The 19,974-nt window shown below is 43.5% G+C and overlaps 1 protein-coding gene across 1 annotated transcript in view; it reads right to left on the bottom strand.

Moving 5' to 3' along the window:
• Positions 1-1,342: 1,342 nt before the first annotated feature.
• The window catches only part of Atrn (attractin), a 118,463-nt gene continuing 99,831 nt past the window's right edge, over positions 1,343-19,974 (bottom strand). The window contains exons 25-29 of the mRNA XM_052183647.1: positions 15,565-15,626; positions 11,076-11,154; positions 8,561-8,668; positions 6,512-6,626; positions 1,343-4,022 (exon numbers count right to left, since the gene is read on the bottom strand). Coding sequence (XP_052039607.1) covers positions 3,898-4,022; positions 6,512-6,626; positions 8,561-8,668; positions 11,076-11,154; positions 15,565-15,626 — 489 coding nt within the window. The 3' untranslated portion in view covers positions 1,343-3,897. The remainder of the gene's footprint in view (positions 4,023-6,511; positions 6,627-8,560; positions 8,669-11,075; positions 11,155-15,564; positions 15,627-19,974) is intronic.

Here is a 19,974-nt window from a genome sequence, read left to right as displayed (position 1 = left end):
AGATTTTCTCAGGGAGCCAAGATCACCCTAGGAAGAACCTTCTGGCTTCTTGGTTCTGCTTCCAGGAAGCACTCCTAGGATGACAGCTGTCTAAAGAGTTGGGCTTTCAGCTCAGTCCCTTCCCTAATGTTAGCTTAGCTTAGAAGTGTTCAGTAAATATTTGTTGAACAGATCAATTAAAGGACACCAAGGATCAGAGGTTTTCATAAAAACAGCACCATCCCCGAGGAGGTGAATCTCTCCCATCATGCACACTCTGCTGTGTACAAGCAGGGCAGGCGCTGGCGGGCTGCAGTGTCACCTACCGGAGGCGCTCTGCTCTGCTTCATCCAGTTCCCTAGTGAGATTCCATCTTACACTTCAAGCCTTCCAGATATTGTGGTAGTTTCCTTTTGCTGACAGTCTTCTTCCAGGTTAGATCAGGGAGCAATGGGTTGCTTTCGTGCCACACGTCTTTGGGCCTTTCAGAGCCCCCTCCAGATTGTGTAGGGAAGACCAGGATGGGGACAGGAGGCTGAGGTGTGGGAAGATAGTGCTATTTATCAACAAATGAGCCCTCCCATCCCCAGTTTTTAGTATAAAAAGAACATGATTCTCAGAAATGTCATTAAAATTTTAGACAAAGCCACACAATGCAGCCTAGAGAGCCCCTTTGCAAAGTCTGATGTTCACAGGTGACAGTCTTTGAGTTTAAAGAGTAACAGAACACCTCACCCCACAGAGATGCCAGAAATCACAAGGAGCTTTTGAGATTACAACAGTGATGAACACTCTCGCTTCCTGAGTTCTCTTGTGTCCTGCCCTGTAAACAGACACACCGCTGGGCTCTTCAGAGGTTCCTTTGTTTTGAGATAAGCTCTTGCTATGTAGCCCAGGCTATTCTTGAGTTTTTTTATTTTTGTTTTGTATTGGGTATTTTGTCTGTGTGTTTGCTGTGCACCACAGGCACCCGAGGGGGCCAGAGGAGGGTATCAGATTATCTGGAATTGTAGTCACAGAAGGTTGTGAGCCACTATGTGGGTACTGGGAACTGAACCACTGTCCTGTCCAAGAGCAGCCAGTGCTCTTAACCACTGAGCCATCTCTCCAGCCTCATCTTTGAATTATTTTCTTCCTGCCTCTGTTTTCTGAATGCCTGGATCTCGGCTGTGTGTTACCATGCTTGCTCTCCTCCCTAGGTATTCTAAGAGCTGAGTCACTGTTTAGTTACCTAATGGGCACAAGGCTACCGAACATACCAGCATGGTGGACAGTGCCTCAGCAACAGATCAGGGCCTGGTAAGATGACTTCCCAGTGCTAGGACACCCAGTATATGGCACAGAAACAGATCAGGTGAAACTCAGATGTTAATGTTTAATAAAAATACGTTATGATACTTTTCTGTTTATGTACACCCTGAATGTCTGAACATTCTGGACACTACAGTATAGTTATGTACAAGTGCAAGGTCAGTGTCTTCATGACTATTTTATATACATGTTCTCTCGTGACAGTTACTGGTCACAGCTCCATTCTGTCGTGGTAACTGGCTCTGAGCTGAGCTCTTCTTCCCTGCCACTCCCCTCTGCTTTCAGCCTGAAGGGAGCTGGTGGCTCTAAAGGAGATGTAGGTGAAGCTGGCTGTTCCTCCATCACAGGAGCAGAAATAAATGTCATTTGCTTCTATTGAAAGAATCAACAGTATCCCTAAGGCGGGGGACATGAGCATGTAGGTGGGAGCCGTGGTACATACTATTTCAAGGTATGGGACTAACTGAAGCAACTTCTTTGACCAAAGAACTTTGGTCCTTTGAGCAAAGCAGAGGGATTTCCTTACATAAGGACAAGCCCTGGTGCAGCTTCCCTTTCTTTCTTTCGGCCAGGAGTCCCCTGGGTTGTTACAGAGATGAAGGGCTAGACGACGCAGACACTTATGTGCTGGGTTTTGGTAGGGATGTGGGGAGCTCCTAACTGCATAGGGGATGAGGTTGGGATCATTTCTAGAACTTTCTGCTCTTTAATAGTGATGCAAAGAGTTTTGTTTGAGAGAGGAGTCTTAACAGCAGTGTTTTGTGCGTCAGTGATTTATGGTTCAGGTGGAAATGTCACTCCAAGAATCTTGGGAGGAATGAGCTTAGTGCGGGGCTTAGAGAAAGGCTCCCTCTTCAGCACTGCATTTAAGGGTGAACCGCTACAGCTTTTGTTCTTCTGACTGTTAACTTTTCCAGACTCACATGTGGGAGCACTGATGCCTAGAGGGCTCCTCTATCAGTAATGGCAGAACTGCAGGACATGGAGCAAGAGAGGACAGGTGTGAGGCTGCTGCATAATGCCAGGATACCGAGCACCAAAAGTGGGGAAATGCAACGTCCAGGCAGGGTCCTGGGCACAGAGCAGAGGACCGCTCACCCCTCCTAATGTGGTGGTCGTGTTGGAAGTGGGTCTTGTCCCTTACACTCACCCCATGTGCTTTTCACCCTCATGAACACGCACCACCTCCTCTGCCACCAGCTGGGTCTGGGAGGAGGCTGGACCAACTCCTACCCAGGGGAGATGGAACCAGGTCTCTTTCCACGTGCTGAGCAGGTGCTGCCCCAACACCAGGCATCACCCCTCTTCTAGTGTCTACTCCATTCAGCCTGGGGAGGACCCACAGGTTCCCACGGTCAGTGCGAGCAGCTGTAGGAAGACAAAGTCAGGTGTCCCAGGTGTCAGTGTTCTTTTCTGCTCCAGAGGCACATGACATGAGCAAGTGCATTCTGTGGTACCTTGGCAGAAGGAGCCCAGAGGGTTGATCAAACATCAGGCCTAAAGTGACACTAGGCTGGGGCTGGGGTCATTCAGTCCCTATTGCTAGTAGTCCCTATTAAATGTTTCCTGGGATAAGAATTACACTTTCTTGGCTGCAAATTAGACTTTAAAAAAAGAACAAATTGCAATGGTAGTTACTTAAATTTTACAAGAATGTAGGAATGCAATCATGTAAAAACTTAGGCTTACTAATGTTCCAATTGCTAGATCTATTTAAAGTCTAGGCACTTAGTGTGTGTGTGTGTGTGCATGTGTGCATGTGTGTAAGACAGAGTGAGAGAAAGAGAAGGAAAGAATGGATTAAAATTAAATCAATCAAGTTTCTATAGAGAATTATCAGTTGCATTTGTTTATATTCTAACTCCACTGACCTTGACATTTAAGATTGCCCTCTTTGCTGGGCCTGGTGGTACATGCTTTTTATCCCAGCATTTGTGAGGCAGAGACAGGTGGATCTTTGTGAGTTCAGTCCAGCCTGATCTACATAGTGAGTTCCAGGCCAGCTAGGACTACACAGTGAGACCCTGTCTCCAAAAAAACAAAACAAAACAAAACAAAACAAAACAAAATAAAACAAGGCCCCCATCAATTATACTTTGATATGACTTCCAAAGAGAAAGACTATTATTAATTCTCAGCTAGAAAAAAAGCTACTTCCTGGAAGAGAATAAAAGAACATCTTGTAAAAAGACAGCAAGCTTCAGATGAGAACAATTCATCTGAGGAGTGTCAGAGGACCGTGCCAGGAAGCTGCTGGCAGAGGCCGTCTCTCTTGCAGTTGAGATTCCCAAGAGGAGCGTCCACAGGGACCTCAGCATCACGTGAGTTCAGCTCTTGCGGGGTCTGCACGGTCTCCTCCACCGTGAGCAGAGCAGAGCAGACCTCTCCTGGACTGGTAATTAAATTATTTCCTACACAGAAGTAAAAGGTTAGATGCTGGACACAGAAGGGGTGAACCATCAAACAGCTTGTGTGATCATGCAGTGAGTTGGATGCTTCAAGGGTTTCCAGTCTTCTGCCCCACACCTGCTTCCTGCCTGCAGCCTCCCCTGTAGACAGCTTAGTGGACCACATGCCCCTCTGGGAGGGTGAGTTCCTGCTCCAGTATCAAATGCAGGTTCCAGGCTGTGCAGGGGGCTGTTGCTTCCGGTTTCTCACAGCGCCTGACTTCTCCTTGTACACTATTGGCATTTGCTGAGAAATGTCCACCAGGGCACTGGCCACAGCGAGACCTTGGAAGAACCCACAAGAGGGGACATGTGTCATGAAGCAGTTTACTTTTTTACAAAATAATTTCAGATTTCTTTTTATATTTCCCTAGTGAAAGATAAAGGTATTCGTGGGAGTCCTTCCATGTCACACCCCTTCCCACCGGGGTGATGGTTTCAGCTTATCTACGCACTCCTAACTACTCATTTCTCACTTCTCCACAGCAGATCACCAAAGCAGTGTGCTCTGCCTCAGGGTGGCCAGTAAAGGAGACTGCAGCCATGCTCTGAGTGTGTGCCTTCTCCTGCCTGGTTCCAGAAGGCAGCAATCAAAGTATTACTACTTCACAGTGTGATGTGATTCATCCTGTGTCCCTGACCCAGTTCGAGCTACTAAGACTTTGCATGTCTGTGCTTCCTCAAAAGAGAAGCACAGGACAACTGGCATGCATAACCTGCTGGGGGTGGGTCTCAAGGGAGCGGGGCTTTGTGAGGATTCCAGAGGGTAGAAGCATTAGGTAAAGGGCGAGGAAGGAAAAGCTGTTACATCATCTCTGTGCCTACCAAAGAGTTTGCCCTCATGAAGCAGGAGTTTGCCCAGCGTTCCAGATCAGAGTCACTCTGTCCAAAGTGAGGCTAACTCAGAGACTCAATGCTTGGGGGACACCAAGTAAGATAAGACAATGGGTTCTGACTATTCACACACAAATAAAGGTTCCCTTCAGGGCTGGAGGCGAAGAAAGGGTTCTTTCCTACTAAACTCAAGGTTATCTCTGCTGAGACAGTGCTGGGTCCCTCAGACCACTGTGTCTGAGCACTGTCCTAAGCAGAACACTGCGTGAGGCATTCCTATGTACAGCTTCAGATCCAAGGTATGTCCTAAACTGCGTTTCATACTGCCTTTGTGTTTAAAGTAAGAACTTTTCCTCTGCAGCAGGGCCCCACTACATAGCCATGGCCAGTCTAGACCTCACTATGTAGCAATCGTCCTTCTCTGCCTCCAGCTTTAGGACAAGGTTTATATAAATTATGACTTACATGTTTGATGGAAAAGTATAAAAGACTTTGGTAAATATGTAGTAAGTTGTAAAAATACTAATGATCATTATAAAAAAATAAATGGTAGATCTATATTTGATCCTCAGCAACACCCAAAATGGAAAAAAATCAAAACTATAAAACCGTATATAGTAAGGACTGGAGAGATGGCTCAGCAGTTACAAGCACTGGCTGTTCTTCCAGAGGACCTGGGTTCAATTCTCAGCACCCAAATGGTAACTCTAGTTCCAGGGGATGTGATCTCCTCACAGAGACATACATGCAGGTAGATTTCCAATGCACATAAAAATAAAAGCAAATAAGTCATTTAAAAAAGTATATAGTAAAAATATATTCTTCCTATTCCTGCCCTAAAACACCACTGGTACCTGTTTCCTGTAGAGATGTTTTTTAGAAAAAAAAATATATGTTAAAGAATAAATGTTTGCAATAAGGTATGCGTCTGGGAGCTGTGGGTAGGCTGGTTGGTAGAGCACTTGCCCAGCATACACGAGGCCCTGGGTTTGAGCCTCTGTGCCACACAAACCAGGAGTAAGTGAGTGATGCATCTCAGCACTGGGGAGGAGGCAGCAGGACGATCAGAAGTTCAAAGTCATCCTTGGCTACAAATGGAGGTTGAAAACTGTATAGGCTCCCCTACCTCCAAATGAAATGAAAATTGGGTTGCATTACCCAGTAGAATTATAATTTTCAAGATATCCTTTATGTTTTCATAATACTTCTTTATGCCTCATATTTAAAATAAGCTGGGCATGAAGGGTCACACGCATAATCTGAGCGCTCTGGAGGCTAAGGAAGAAGGATAACTGAGTTTGAAGCCAGTCTGGGCTATGTAATGAGGTTATTTTTTGTTGTTGTTGTTGTTGTTGTTGTTGTTTTTGAGACAGGGTTTCTCTATGTAGCTCTGGTTGTCTTGGAATTTACTCTGTAGACCAGGCTGGCCTTGAACTCACAGATCTGCCTGCCTCTGCCTCCCCAGTGCTAGGGCATAAGGTGTGCACCATCACTGCCTGGCCTATAATGAGCACTAGTGCAGCTAAGGCTGCATAGCAAGACCTTAAGTAAGATGTAGGACAACACAAGCTTTGAGGACATGACTAGAAGGCAGAGGCATGGAGATTAGGAACTTATCAAGGAGGAAAAAGCCTGAATTTGAGATAAGAACAAGGTTTTTTTTTTTTTAAAAAAAGTAGGGATAAATAAGGTCAAGGAAGCAGAAGCAAGAATGGCTGAGGAAGCTGTGCACTGTGAGGAGGGTTCTGGACTTCCACCCCAGGACAGAATGTCAGGGCGCAGAACAAATTGCGAGGACTACAGAACTGTCTACCAAATCACTGTGCCAGAGGCAGCACCACTGTGCACTGCCCCCATACCCGGGTTCTGTACCAGAAGAAGTGTCTAAGACTTAGTCCTTCCCAGACCAGTATCTGTCACACTGCCTCTGGCCTACTCACCTGACTGCCCGGGAGGAGGGATCCCTCCCAGTCCTCGCGGGAGCCTCACGAACACAGAGAGGACTGCGGCTTTATTACCAAAGCAGGGCTCTAGGGCAATGGGCTTAGGAACCGTCTGCAGGAAGAGAACAGAAGCACCTTAACTTACCCACACACTGCACAGTTAGGTGCTTATAGGTCAACAAGAGGACTCCACAGGCACTGCTCCAGAGAACTGTGTGAGTGCCAGGGAAGGGCCCACGTCAGTGGGTCTCTTGGTGTCAGTGTTGGCAGTGTCTGTCACACTTGGCACAAACAGACCCAGATATTATGGAGAGAGCTACCTGTTTTCCATTCATCTTCCAGCCATTAAGTCTGTAGGGTTAAGAGCTTGTGAAAGGTAGATAGCTCACCAAATGGAGTCTTCATCCACTTACTGAATGCTTTAGCTCTAGAAAATATATTCATTTTCTGTTGCAGACTTTATTTTTAAAAAAGAATTTTATAGGCTAGAGAGATGGCTCAATGGTTAAGAACACTTGCTCATGTAGAGGACCTGAGTTTAGTTCCCAGCACTTACAGGGTGGCCTACAACCATCTGTAACTCTGATTCCAGGCACACAGTGTCTCTGTGGGTAGCAGGCATGCATGTGGTACACAAATATACAAGCAGGTAAAACATCCATAGACAGTAAAAACTAAATGACTAAAATGAGAAAACAAAGCTACGGAGCAGCCTGGCGGGAGCCAGAAAACAGCATCTGCATGGTTCTGCCGCATTTTCCTGCGCTGGTCTCCAATGAGAGTTACACTTACAAAGACAGCTCAGATAAATGCTACTTCTCCCCATGTAGCCCAGTAGGGCCTTAGATTTGCAACCCTCCTGCCTCAGCCTCTTGGTGCTGTGAGCTACAAAGTCTGGCTCCCTCCCTCCCTCTCCCCACCTCTTGGTCTTTTCTTTTAAGGCTCTGGCAGTTACAATTTTATTTTGTCTCAGAGTGTTTGATTATTCTAGATGGGTAAGTGGAATGATACAGCATCCGACTTGAGGTTTGCCTCTGCTGTAGCATGCATTAGACTTTGAAAGGATTAACAATCTCCAGCAGCCACTTGCTCCTTTGCTTATCTACCCGCCCACTGACAGTCCTCGACTGCTTTTACTGCCAGTTATGAATGTGCTGTCATAGCACTGGCACTAGAATAACCCCTACAGTCCACTTTTATATTGTTTTAGTTTTCTTGAGACAAAATCTTGCCCAGTATCCCAGGCTGGTCTCGAATTTGCAGTGATTCTCCTGTGTCTGTACTCCAAGTACTGGCATTGCAGGCATGTGCTACCAGTTGTGGCTACACTTTATAGTCTAACAAGGTACACAAAGATTACAGCTTCTAAACGTGGTGACATATGGTCTGTGTGCATGTGTGTTTATGTGTTTACAAGTGCATGTGTGAATATGCATGCACATGGGCACATGGAAGTCTCCCTCAGTTGTTCTTCGATTTACTTACTGAGGAAGGGCCTCTTGGTGAACCTGAAACTCACCAATTCCAGCCAGCCTAGTCAGCCTACGTACTATGGGAATCCTGTATCTGACTCCCCAAGTACTGTGACCATGCCTGCCTGGCTCTTAATTGAGTACTGGGGCTCTGGACAAAATGTGTGTGTTGGCTCAATTAATGGTTAAATTTAGCTGCCCCCCCCCTTCTTTTTTTCTAAATACAGGGTCTCTATTCTGGAACTCATAGAGATCCTGCCTGTCTCTGCCTCCTAAGTACTTAGATTAAAGATGTGTGCCATCACATCTAGCCCAGTTTAAATAGTTTCAAATAAAAACTTTAAAGTATTATGCCACAGAACACTTTAAGAATAACAAGCTTAATTTGGATGTTAAAATCTGACATGGCTGACTGATGACAGGAACAACTGGAAAAGCAAAGCCACAGAGCGCCCCACAGAGCACCCCACAGAATGCCCCACAGAGCGCCCCACAGAGCGCTTGCCTGTCTCCAGCCTGGCAGACTCAGGCCTGAGTTCTGGAAAGCTATATGGACCTTTGAGCCACTTCTCACCTTTATACTTCCCCCAATGAGATCAGGAGGTTCTTCATCTGTTTCCAAGGCAACGTTTACAGAAGCAAAGGGGCGGCTGGCCATCTGTTGCATCTCCCGAAGAAGTTGCTAATGAATAATATAGTATTGTTAACATGCTTAGCACTGAGATTTATTATTAGTGAATACTAGATATTAGACATATTGCATCTCCCTGATTCAAACTGATCAGATGCAGTGTAGCTTCTGTGACAGTTGAAAAAAATTGGACACGACAAGGTGGTAGGTAGCACAAGGTATCAAATTTTGTTAGAAGTGTTAATACTATCATATTTTTACAAAAAGTCCTTACCAGTAAGAAATAAAAGTTAAAATAGTGGAGGATATAATGCTATGATATCTGTTAGTTGAATATATAAAAGGGCAGAAACTCACCTTTTTATATTTCTGTTGCTAGACTAAAATCACTCTAGCTTGCTTTGTGTTAAAACCTGAACCAGACATTCCCAGAGCAACAAGAAGAATAAAAAAGATGGCTGATGGGTGTGAGACCACTCTCCCGAGGGAGATGCCGCTGAGAACACTAATGAATGTGGAATTGCAAAGGACAAGAATACGAAGGGCTCTGGATTTGGGGGCGGGTGGATATGTTAGGATAGGCGTTCCAAGTATCACGCCTTCATACCTTCTTTAAATGTGATGTGTGTTGTTTATAAGGCAGTGTCTCATGTAGCCCAGGCTGGCCTTGAGCCCACTGGATGACTTTGAACTTCTACTCCTACCTCACCCAAACACACATGGCTTGAAATGTTTTCATGCTGGGTCAGATGAGACTACACACCTCAAATTCATTCCTATATCATCAATAATATGGGAGATTATCTCATATCTGAGGTTATGCTGTGGAAGACAAACTGACCTTGCTTCAAACCACTTTCTAGGTGGCAGGATCCTGAAGCTACATAAATCATCACTCTATTTTAGAAGGGAAATTTTATGTTAAAAATTCTTCTTAAAACCCAGTAATAGATTCCTATTGTTAGATCATCTCAGATCCTAATACCTCTGCTAATCTGCTAAATGCAGATTCCTCCCTTTAAAGTCCATAAATGTAGGAAGTTTCCTTTGTTCTATGAGTTGCTGTTACATATCCTACTGCAGTCTGAACATTACTGAAAGACTAGATGACCTAGTATATGTCAGCACATCTCTCTGAACCAGGAAAGAATTCTGTTTACTCAGAAAACCCAGTCTGGGTTCTGTAATACTCTAGGTGCAGGGTCACAGGAAGACAGCTGCTACCCCACTGCAGCACTATTGTAGAACCTCTGCCAAGAGCACAAGAGACAAGGTGGTAAAGAACTTCCATCAGGACCCAGGATGCAGCAAGAACTAAAAACAGCATCCTCACTGGGAACAAGTCATGACTGACCTTGTACATTTACAATGGTCAGGTTCAGTGCTATAGGGAAACTGCAAAGCAAGGGTAGAAAATTAGTTTATTAGCTGACTAAACACAGTCTAAGCATATTTTAAAAATCCTTTCTTGAGAGGGGGTTTATCTTCTAGTTCTCTCTCTTATGATATTTTCCAGTTGATTGTTGCTTTCTGTATTATCCATTTATATACTTTTATACACTTAAATGCTATTTCTTATTCAGACAAATCCTCTACTATTCTCTCTCAATAAGATGAAAATAATTTTGTTTTCTTCCCAATGGTAACAAAACTGCTTTCTTGCTCTTCTTCAGCTTGCATAGTCTCGGGTGAGTTGTCTGGCTCATTCGGTCAGCAGCACAAGAGATTCTTTGGCGTACAGACTAGAACAAATGAAGTGTGTGTGTAAAACATGTTTAGGACCCTGGGCTGTGCAGCCAGAGCCCTAGTTACAGCTCACTTCTGCGTCTCAGTGTCTGTGTGACGATGGGCAGTGACTTAGCCTCCCTGAGCCCAGCAGCACTACTTCTATCATAGGGTTGAGATGAGAGTTAAAGTTGCTGGTCTCAGTGCCTGGGACGCACAGGTGCTCAAATGTCTAGCTAGCATGTCTACTAGTACCAACTCTAGTGTGTAGTCCTAACAAATGATGTAGGCTATAGTTATAGGTTTGTTTTCATTTTTTGGGGGGGATCCCCTCCCCACCTGCTGCCTAAGACCCACAGGTTAGAAGCTTTGACCCTAGTCTTGTGCTATTAGAGGGTGCTGAGAATAGAACCCAGGGACTCAGTTTATGCCAGGCAAGTGCTCTGTCACTGAGCTGAACCCATCCCTACACTCATATTCTTATGAAAGGCTCTTAGATAGACTATTGAATCAAGCAGTGGCAAAACTGTGGCAAAACTGTGGCAAAACTGACACTTTATGCAAGAACAGTTGAAATCGGCTGTGGCACACAGTAGAGCCATGCAATGCAGGTAAACCAGCTTGCTTCTCAGGTGCATATCAGTCACCATTGAACAGGTAAAAGTCATCTGCCTAGAAAGGAGGAAAGAAGACGACTGTTATGTGGAGTTCTAGTTTGTCTGCTTGGGCTTACCTCTCTCCGCCTGGATGCCCAACAGCTCTGCTTGATCTTCCAAACCACTGCAGCCACCAGAAGCAGAGAGAGGAAGCAGCTGCAAGGAAAGACAGCTTGTTAGTCAGCTCCACACCTGACTCCAGGGAACCATCCTCAAGGGTTCAACTCTAGCTCCTGATGCTGCATGTGATAGACAGGCTCACAGGAAGTGCAGTGTGAAAAACACTGGCTAGCTCAGCCACGCTTCCAGTCCTGACTTCCTAGAAGGCGGTCCCACCTCTGACTTCTCCATAAGCCCCCAGGATGGCCAACCACAGCTTGCTCCAAATAAGAAAAGCAATTCTAATATAAATGATAACAGGGCAATAAACAAGTAATTTAATCAATGTGGTAGACTTTATTGAAATACTCAGAATAAGAAAAATCTCAGTAAGTAATCAACTTTTCATAAGAGGTAAGTGGAAGAAATTTATGTATAATGATTAATATATCTTCTGTCATTATATATACATACATGGTGGTTAATACAGATTGTTAACTTGACAGCATCTGGAATCACTCATGAGGCAAAGATCTGGGCATGTCTATCAGAGTTTCTATACTGGGTTAACTGAATACCAATACTCTACCCTAGATGTGGCAGCACCCTGCTATGGGCTGGGGTCCCAGACTGAGCACAGAGAAGAAAGTGAGCGGAGCAGCAGTGCCCTCTACTTCTGCATAGAGAGAGAGGCCGTGTCATGCCTCCCTGGTCACGAGGGGTTGGATCCCCAGCAACTATAAACCAAAATAAACCCTTCCTCCCTTAAGATAAACAAACTATTTGGTTGTACTACTGAAAAAAGTAATTAATACTGTCTGTGTATGTGTGTGTGTATGTATATATGTATATATGTATATATGTATATATGTATGTATGTATGTATGTATGTATATATATATTTTTTTAAAGACTGCATTTTGCTGTTCCAGCTAGCATGGAACTTATGATCGCTCATCTCAGATTCCTGAGTGCTGGGACGTGCTTCCGTGCAATAAAATTCAAATGATCAAATGTAAACCAACAGTTTTCTTAATACTAGGAGGGAAAACGTCTAGAAGTCTAAGGGTTGTAAAAAAAAAATTGGGTTTCTTTCTTCTATAAACTAGGTGTTGAATGGGAAAAGCCACTGTGACTCCAGTGGCAAAGACTCATGTCTGGTTAAAGACTATGTCTACCCAACAACTCCTGAGAGCTCGCTCTGCTGTGAAATATGCTCCTGAGATTGATGCAATAGAGGCTCGGCCCCCAGGGCAGCAGAGCTCAGAGGCTGAGTTTAGGGATATGACTGGGATCAGAGGCACTCTTATCAAGGGACTTCAATCAACTGGTTGTATTTTAATGGCTATTGGATGGTAGCATCTGTTTGGATGAAGCAAGCCACTGGAGGTTTGGGATTGAACTGTATATTGTCTTGTGTTCCTCCAGACCACTATGAGGTAAATACTTTTCTTTACCACACACTCCCCATCATGGTATTTGGTCTAACTGTGGGCCCAATATGATAGAACTAAATACTAAACTCTAGACTATGAAATATCTGAAATTACAAGCTGGAAGAAAGCTCTTTCCTTTTAAACTGCTTCCTAAGGTATTTTGTCATGGCAAAGCAAAGCTGGCACATAATTGTGATTAATTTTAAAACAGGCATTTTTAACTCCCTCTGCATTTTTATTTTATATCTAAAACTGATTCAATTATTGTACATATTTATGTGGTTGGTACAAGTGTAATAATAGGAGTTTTATCCTGCTGTGCTATGCAGTACATAAATATTTCTCTGCATCAGACCTCACCCCAGTTCCCACCAATCATTTTCTTTCTATCCCTTCTTCCTTTCTTGGGCTCTAATAATTACTACTTGTGCTTTGAATGTGAATGAGCCTCATAGGCTCCTATGTCCCCACTTGGTGGAACTGTGTGTGGAGGATTAGGAGGTGTGGGATGTCACTAGGAGTGGGGCTTGAGGTTTCAAAATTTCATGCTATTTCCAGTTAGCTCTCTTTCTGTCTAATGCTCTGGATCAGACTTAAGCTCGCAGCTGCCACTCCAGTGCCATACCATGGACTCACTCTCTAGAACTAGATGTCCCAATAACCTGCTCTATAAAGTGCCTTTGTCATGTTGTTTTATCACAGCAATAAAAAAATAACCAAGATATGACTTTAGTCTCATTCATATTCATTCTTATTCTCTATACAATTTTTGATGCATGGTGTAATTATGTGGTCAACCTGGATTCAAACTTGAAATCCTCCTGCCTCAGTTTCCAGAGTGGCTTGGATTATATACATGTAATACCATATCTAACATTCTCTACTTCTTTCAAAAAGTATTTTTGTATGTGTGTGTGTATGTGTGTATGATGTGGGTGTGTAAACAGGTTTATGCTGAGTGTTTGTGTAAGTGTGGGTACATCTGTGTGGAGATCTGAAGACAGCTTTGGCTATTGATCCTAACCTTTGACATTGTGAATGCTAGTGAGATGACTCAGCAGGCAGAGTGCTGCTACATAGGTGCGATGACCTGACCTCAGATTCCCAGAGCTTGCTTAAAGCCAGATGCAACAGCACACACTTGGAAGGTGGAAATAGGAGAGAATCCCCAGAAGTTCATGGGCTGTCTAACCTGGTGTATGCAGTGTCGAACAAGAGACCCTGTCTCAAAATAATAAGGCAGAGAGTGACAGACCAGACTCCTCTGGTCTCTGCACATGTGTATGAACACATACACCTTACATATACCACACATATACAAATGCACACGTAAAAATTTGTGAGGGTAGGCTAGGTGTGGTGGGCTATGCCTTTATCCCAGCCTTCTGGAGGCAGAAGCATATGAATCTCTGTGAGACTGAGGTCAGAGCTAGAAAGGTCTTGTCACAAACAAACAGAATAAAACAAATAAGCAAGCAAGCAAAAGAAAAAACAAAAATTTGTGAGGGTAAAAATGAAGATACTTTCAGTTGTAGGAGTGCACACAAAAGTTATCTATGTTTCTTCCCTCAGAAACCTCCGAGGGAAAAAGCTCCCACAGAAGGAAGAAATACATGGAAAGACCATGGCATGGGAGGCACACAAAAGAGATTCCTAAGGTCACTGTGGTGGTTTAAGTGAGAATGGTCCCCACAGGCTCACATATTTGCATGTGTGGTCCACAGCTGGTGGTACTGTCAGGAAGGATATGGGAGTGTGTCACTGGGAGTGGACTCTGAGGTGACTGGGAGTGGACTTTGAGAGTTCAAAGGCCCGCGCCATTCCCCGTTAGCTTTCTCTGCTCGGGAACCAGATGGATGCTCTCGACTACTTCTTCAGTGCCAGGCCTGCTTTGTCTGCCTGTCATGGTGGGCATGGAGTCTAACCTGAAACTGTGATACCCAAATTAAATGCTCTCTTAGTTGCCATTGTCAGGGTGCTTTGTCACAACATAGAAAAGTAACTACAACAGTGACAATTACATAGCAGGCCTTAGAGACTAGCACACTTTAAGGACAGAGGATGTGACAGTGGGGGGTTGGTGGGGAGGTCCAAGATAGACTAAAGCTAAGAGACAACCACCATTAGAGTTCTTTTTGTTTTGTTCGATTATAGATGTAAATCTGGGGTAGACTTATAGGGAAAAATTAAACAGGAAATGCAAAGGAAAAATATTACATTTAAGATAAGCAAAGAATAACCTTTCCTTTAGAACATGAGCAAGTAGAATCATAATTCAGGATTTTTTAGTAGTTGGCCAAAGCATTGTGATATTATTATTAAATGAGTGGAAAGGAATTTTGTTTTATGTGTCCCCAGTGTGTGTGGTAGAGTACGGCAGTATATAGAACACCAAAGAAAAACTGAGTTAGTTGTGGCATGGTGGTAGACACCTGGCTCCAGTACTCGGGAGGCAGAGGCAGGGGGATCTGTGATTTCATGGCCAACCTCTTCTACTCAGAATTCCAGAACAGTCATGACTACTATAAGGAAAGTCCCTGTCTTAAAAACAAAGAAAAGAAAAGATAACTGAGTTGGCAAACCAGAATTGTTGTGAATGTAAAGAAGTAACACAGTGGAGCAGTTTCTATTTGGGGAGGACATAGGGTGGGGAGGCTGGCTCTTGCTGCTTCTCTTGCGAACACTGCAACAACTGATTTGTCCTTTTCAATCATTTCTGCATAGTATTCTCAGAAAAATAAACTACTAATAAGAACACTATAAAAATAAAGGAGAACCCCAGGAGTTTGAAAGTAAAGCCCACCTTTCCCTATGGATAATCAGTCATATCTTGATTAAGAGAGCACATATGTAGCTATATTACTAATACTGCTTGAGCCCAAACCTCTCCCCATGCAAAGAGTGTTTTATCACATCAGACTAAATTTACATCATTGTTGAGTGAAAAGCAGCTTTGCAGGGATATACAAAGCAAGCTGTAGTTAAGGGTCTGTCTCAATGGAGTAAGTATAGTTAGCATGCAGGAAATTACCTGAAGAAAGTCACGAAGAACTGTACCAGGTCCATAAAATTGCTATGCTGGGAGAAGGCAATCTGCAGTAAAAAAAAAAAAAAAAAAAAAACAAAAAACAGAGAAAATATGGGCTACAAAGCCAGTGACTCGCCTACCTGCTTCTTAACAAAATGGTCTCAGCTACAGACCACGACCTGACAACCCATAGGGTATCATTTCTGTCTTACTACCTTTACTATAAAATAACAGGTTTTAGCACCAAGAATATAAAAATCCCTAATATATTTGAACTAATGGTTGAAAGAGGTAACATTATTTTGTGGAGAAGAAAAACACTGCAAATTTAACTATGGCAGAATGCTTTCTAAATCATTGGTTGTATACATTAGATGTATCTATTGTGTGTCTCAGAATTGACTATCATCACCAATTCCTAATACCTACTACTGGCCTGATATCACCTGCCTCACTGGACCAGAGTCTCATTGGGAAGATAATGGTACAACCGAGATCCTTCGTCTAAAATGTTTGGGACTCCCAGGCATGGTAGCATATACCTCGCCTCTCTATAGCAAGCTCCAGGCAAACCAGTTTCACAGTGAGAACTTATCTTAAAAAAACAACATAACACAGGTCTTAGAACTAGTAAATTTCAGATTTCAGGGTTCTTTGGGGGATATCTGCTTGACTTATTCAGCAGCTAAACACCCCTATACTGAAAATTTGATATCCATATAATTAAACCTTATTTGAGACAGGATCTCAAAAGCTCAGGATGCCCTGGAGCTCACAATTCTGCCTCACCCTCCCAGTGCTAGAATTATAGGCTTATATTATCCTGCTTGCTTGGCAAATCTGAAACTTTCTGAGCATCAGTTTAGATTAGGGGTGTTCAGTATATATTCAAATGAAACAAGTACTAAGTAGGTGGTAACTCTTTCACTAAGGATGGTAGTTACAATAAAAATTGGGATGATGAGCCAGAAAAATGGCTGGAGTCCAAGTAAAATGGAGCCCATGGTAGAGAACTGTGATCCAGCGCCCCCATCCAGCACACACACCAAAAACACACATATAAAATATGAACATATACAATAAACATAATAACATATTTTTTTAAAAAATCAAGGAAGTCAATGATTAGCATCTTATTTTCCTAAATGTATCTGCCCCACTCTCCATCTGTGGTGCTGAGGGCCCCTCACTCCCACAGGAGCTGAGCAGGTGCTCACCACTGAGCACACCCAGGCTTCTTACTCTTCTTACAGCTAGACTCCCAACAGGAGAGAGGGAGACTTTCTGCTCTCCCAACATTTTGTTTTGCATTCCATAAGTAAACATATAAGTCATATAAGGTATAGATTCTAAAATTTCTGTGTCTTTTCTCTATTATTTATACTCTGAAGTGCAAAGTAACAGATTTTGGGTTTTGCTTTGTTTTCTCACTATTAGAGAAAACTGGCCTTGAATGACTAGCAATCCACCTGCTTCTGCCTTCCAAGTGTTACAATTAAAGGTTACCATCCATGGCTTAAATTTGACTTTTAAGAGCAGTTTTTCTGGGGCTGGAGAGATAGCTCAGAGGTTAAGAGCTCTTCCTGATCTTGTAGATGGCCTAGGTTCAATTTTGAGCACCCACGTGGTAGCTCACAACCATCTGTAACTCCAGTTCTAGAACCCAGTGCTGTCTTTTGATCTTGTTGTATGCATGTAGTACATATGTATTACATACAGTCAAAACATAAAATAAAATGAATAACCTTAATAAATAAAAAAAGTTAGCTTTTCCTTGGTGTTTACATTTTAAAGAAACCTATGAGGTACTCTGACTAGTACTGGGTGCCAACACCTGTGGTGCTCAGGACCCTTTCTGAGGATCCATCAGTCCTGGCTTGCCTGGTGTCATGTAATGCTTCTCAGGGATTCTTTCTCAATGTGGAGATTTCACCCATGGATTGAGTTTTTGGCAAAGCAGAACCACACCAGTTAATGTCCTGGCTCCATAAGCTAGGGCAGCTGGCTGGGCACCTGAGACTAAAGGAGGCCCTCTTGTTAAAACTGATCACCTACAGACTCCATGACCGCAAGTTAAAAGGAAAGCAAAAGTCACTGTGCTTATGAAGATACTGATCACACACCCAAAAATATCTATCAATCTTAAACTTAATGCTCAAATTGATAACTTCTGAGAGTGAGAGGTATGCTATTAAAAACCAGGCTGCTAATCTTTTCTTTCTCCTCTCCTCTCCCTCCCTGTTTTCCTCTGTCTCACCCTTCCCTCCCTCTTTCCTCTTCTCCTTCTCTTCTTTCCCTACTCTCTCCCATCTTCTTTTCTTTTCTCATGTTCTCTTTTCTTGGCTAGAATTGAACCTAGGGCCTTGTCCACACTATGCAGGCAAGCACTCTCCCACTGAGGTGGTCTGAATGGGACCTCCCCTGCAGTCCCAAGCATTTGAACACTTGACTACCAGCTGGCCGGTGCTGTGTGGGGAGGGTTAGGACTTGTGGCATGGTAGGGGAAGGACATCATTAGGAGAGTGGGCTTTCATAGTAGAAGCCTCAACCATTTCTAGTTTGTTCTTTCTGCTTCCTGCTCCTGCAGCCATGCCTGCTGCTTGCTGCCTGCCACACCTTCCTTGTCAGGACACTCTTACCTCTCTCGGTCATAATGTTTTATCACAGCAATAAAAAGTAACATACAACCACCAAACTTTATCCTATAAATTTGGTTTCAGAATTAAAGTAGGTCATCCTTACTCAGACAATGTCAGATAACACACTAAATCTTGCAAAGGTCAGATTTTAGGCTGGGCATAGGGTGCATGTCAGAGGGTAAAGTGCCTCTCAAGATACTAATCTGAGTTCAATCTCAGAACCCATGTGAAGGTGGGAAGCAAGAACTGACTTTACACAGTTGTTCTTTGACCTCCACATGCATGCTATGATACTCCTAAGCTTCCTCGCCCCACATAGAATACACAGGCATAATAAAAAGATTCAAAATAGCTGGTCACAGTTTTGAAAGCATTTTGGAGAAGGGGCTCATGAGGCATCTACCCCTCAGAGGAGCTCCTGGCCACTGATGGTTATTGGGTAAAAGGGATACACTTTCTTCATCAGTGTTACTAGTGGTAAGCTGTCCATATTCTGATAAATAGCTCTTTTAGCCACACTTATGGAGGTAAGCCCAATGAAATTCAGTGGGGTCATTAAAGCAACAAACAAATGCAGAAGCGGGCTTGGTTGGGAGGCTGGGAATCATCAGAGGGGAAGGGAACAAAAGGTGGAATGTCTCTCTCTCTCTCTCTCTCTCTCTCTCTCTCTCTCTCTCTCTCTCTCACACACACACACACACACTCACACACTCACACACTCACACACACACCCATCAAATACATGTATGAAATTGTCAACTAATTAGTTTAAAAAATGTTTTGAATTTAGGGGCTTTTCTGACAGTGAAGGATATGAAAACTTTCTATACTGAAAAATTTTTTGATAGGGATTTATGTAGCCCAGGCTGGCCTTGAATAAATAACCTTGGACTTCTGATCCTGTCTCCGCTCTTTCCCTTCTCCCTCCCCTTCTTCCTATCCTCTCTTCGCTTCCCTCTCTCCTTTTGCCCAATGCATTATTATATCCAGCTTCTAAAATATAATTTTAATAGAAGAAAATCTTGTAATTTAGTGATAAAACTTACACATGCAAGGGAGACAGTTGTCTAAAGTGCTTTCCCTGTACTCTGAGGACCTAGCAGTGACCCCCCCCCCCCAAGGACCTACACAGACCTGAGCATGGTGGTATAGTAACCCAAATGCTAGGGATACAGAGACAGGAGGATGGATCCAGCCAAAACTGTGAGCCCTGAGGCCTGGAAAGAGACTGTCTTAAAAATAAGATGGATGGTTCCTGAAGAAGACACCTAAAGTAGACCTGTGGCATCCACATGTGTACACATGGACACACAAACTCCTATGTGCACACACAAAAACACGTATATAAAAAAACTGAAAAAAAAAACAAACTTACAATCTCATTTTCTATCCAACAGAAGGTAGCTATCTATACATATTTCCAGAAATCCAAAATCTGCACCCCTGCATTTCCTCAATCTGATTCCAACTCCCTTCCATCAAATGTTTGAATAAGAAATATTTGTCCTGGGAACCCTCTGGGATAAGGCATATAAATGCTGAGAAACTTGGCTAGCCCAAGACCTGGGAAAGATATAATGCATCTGTAATTTTGAAGCACCAAGTCTGTCCTTCATTCAAAGTATGTGTAAGTAGTTGTGTTATTGTCCTTGGTCCTAGACGTCAGCAGAGTGTCCTGCCTTCCTGAAGCCTGGTCTTCCTTATCTTTCAGGGCCCAACAGGTGCCCTTCCCCTTATTTGTAAAACACTGGGAATGGCTCAAGCTCCTCCCCCT

Source organism: Apodemus sylvaticus, chromosome 5, assembly GCF_947179515.1.
Source record: "Apodemus sylvaticus chromosome 5, mApoSyl1.1, whole genome shotgun sequence".
Lineage (NCBI taxonomy): Eukaryota > Metazoa > Chordata > Mammalia > Rodentia > Muridae > Apodemus > Apodemus sylvaticus.
This window is presented reverse-complemented; position numbering and strand designations above follow the sequence as displayed.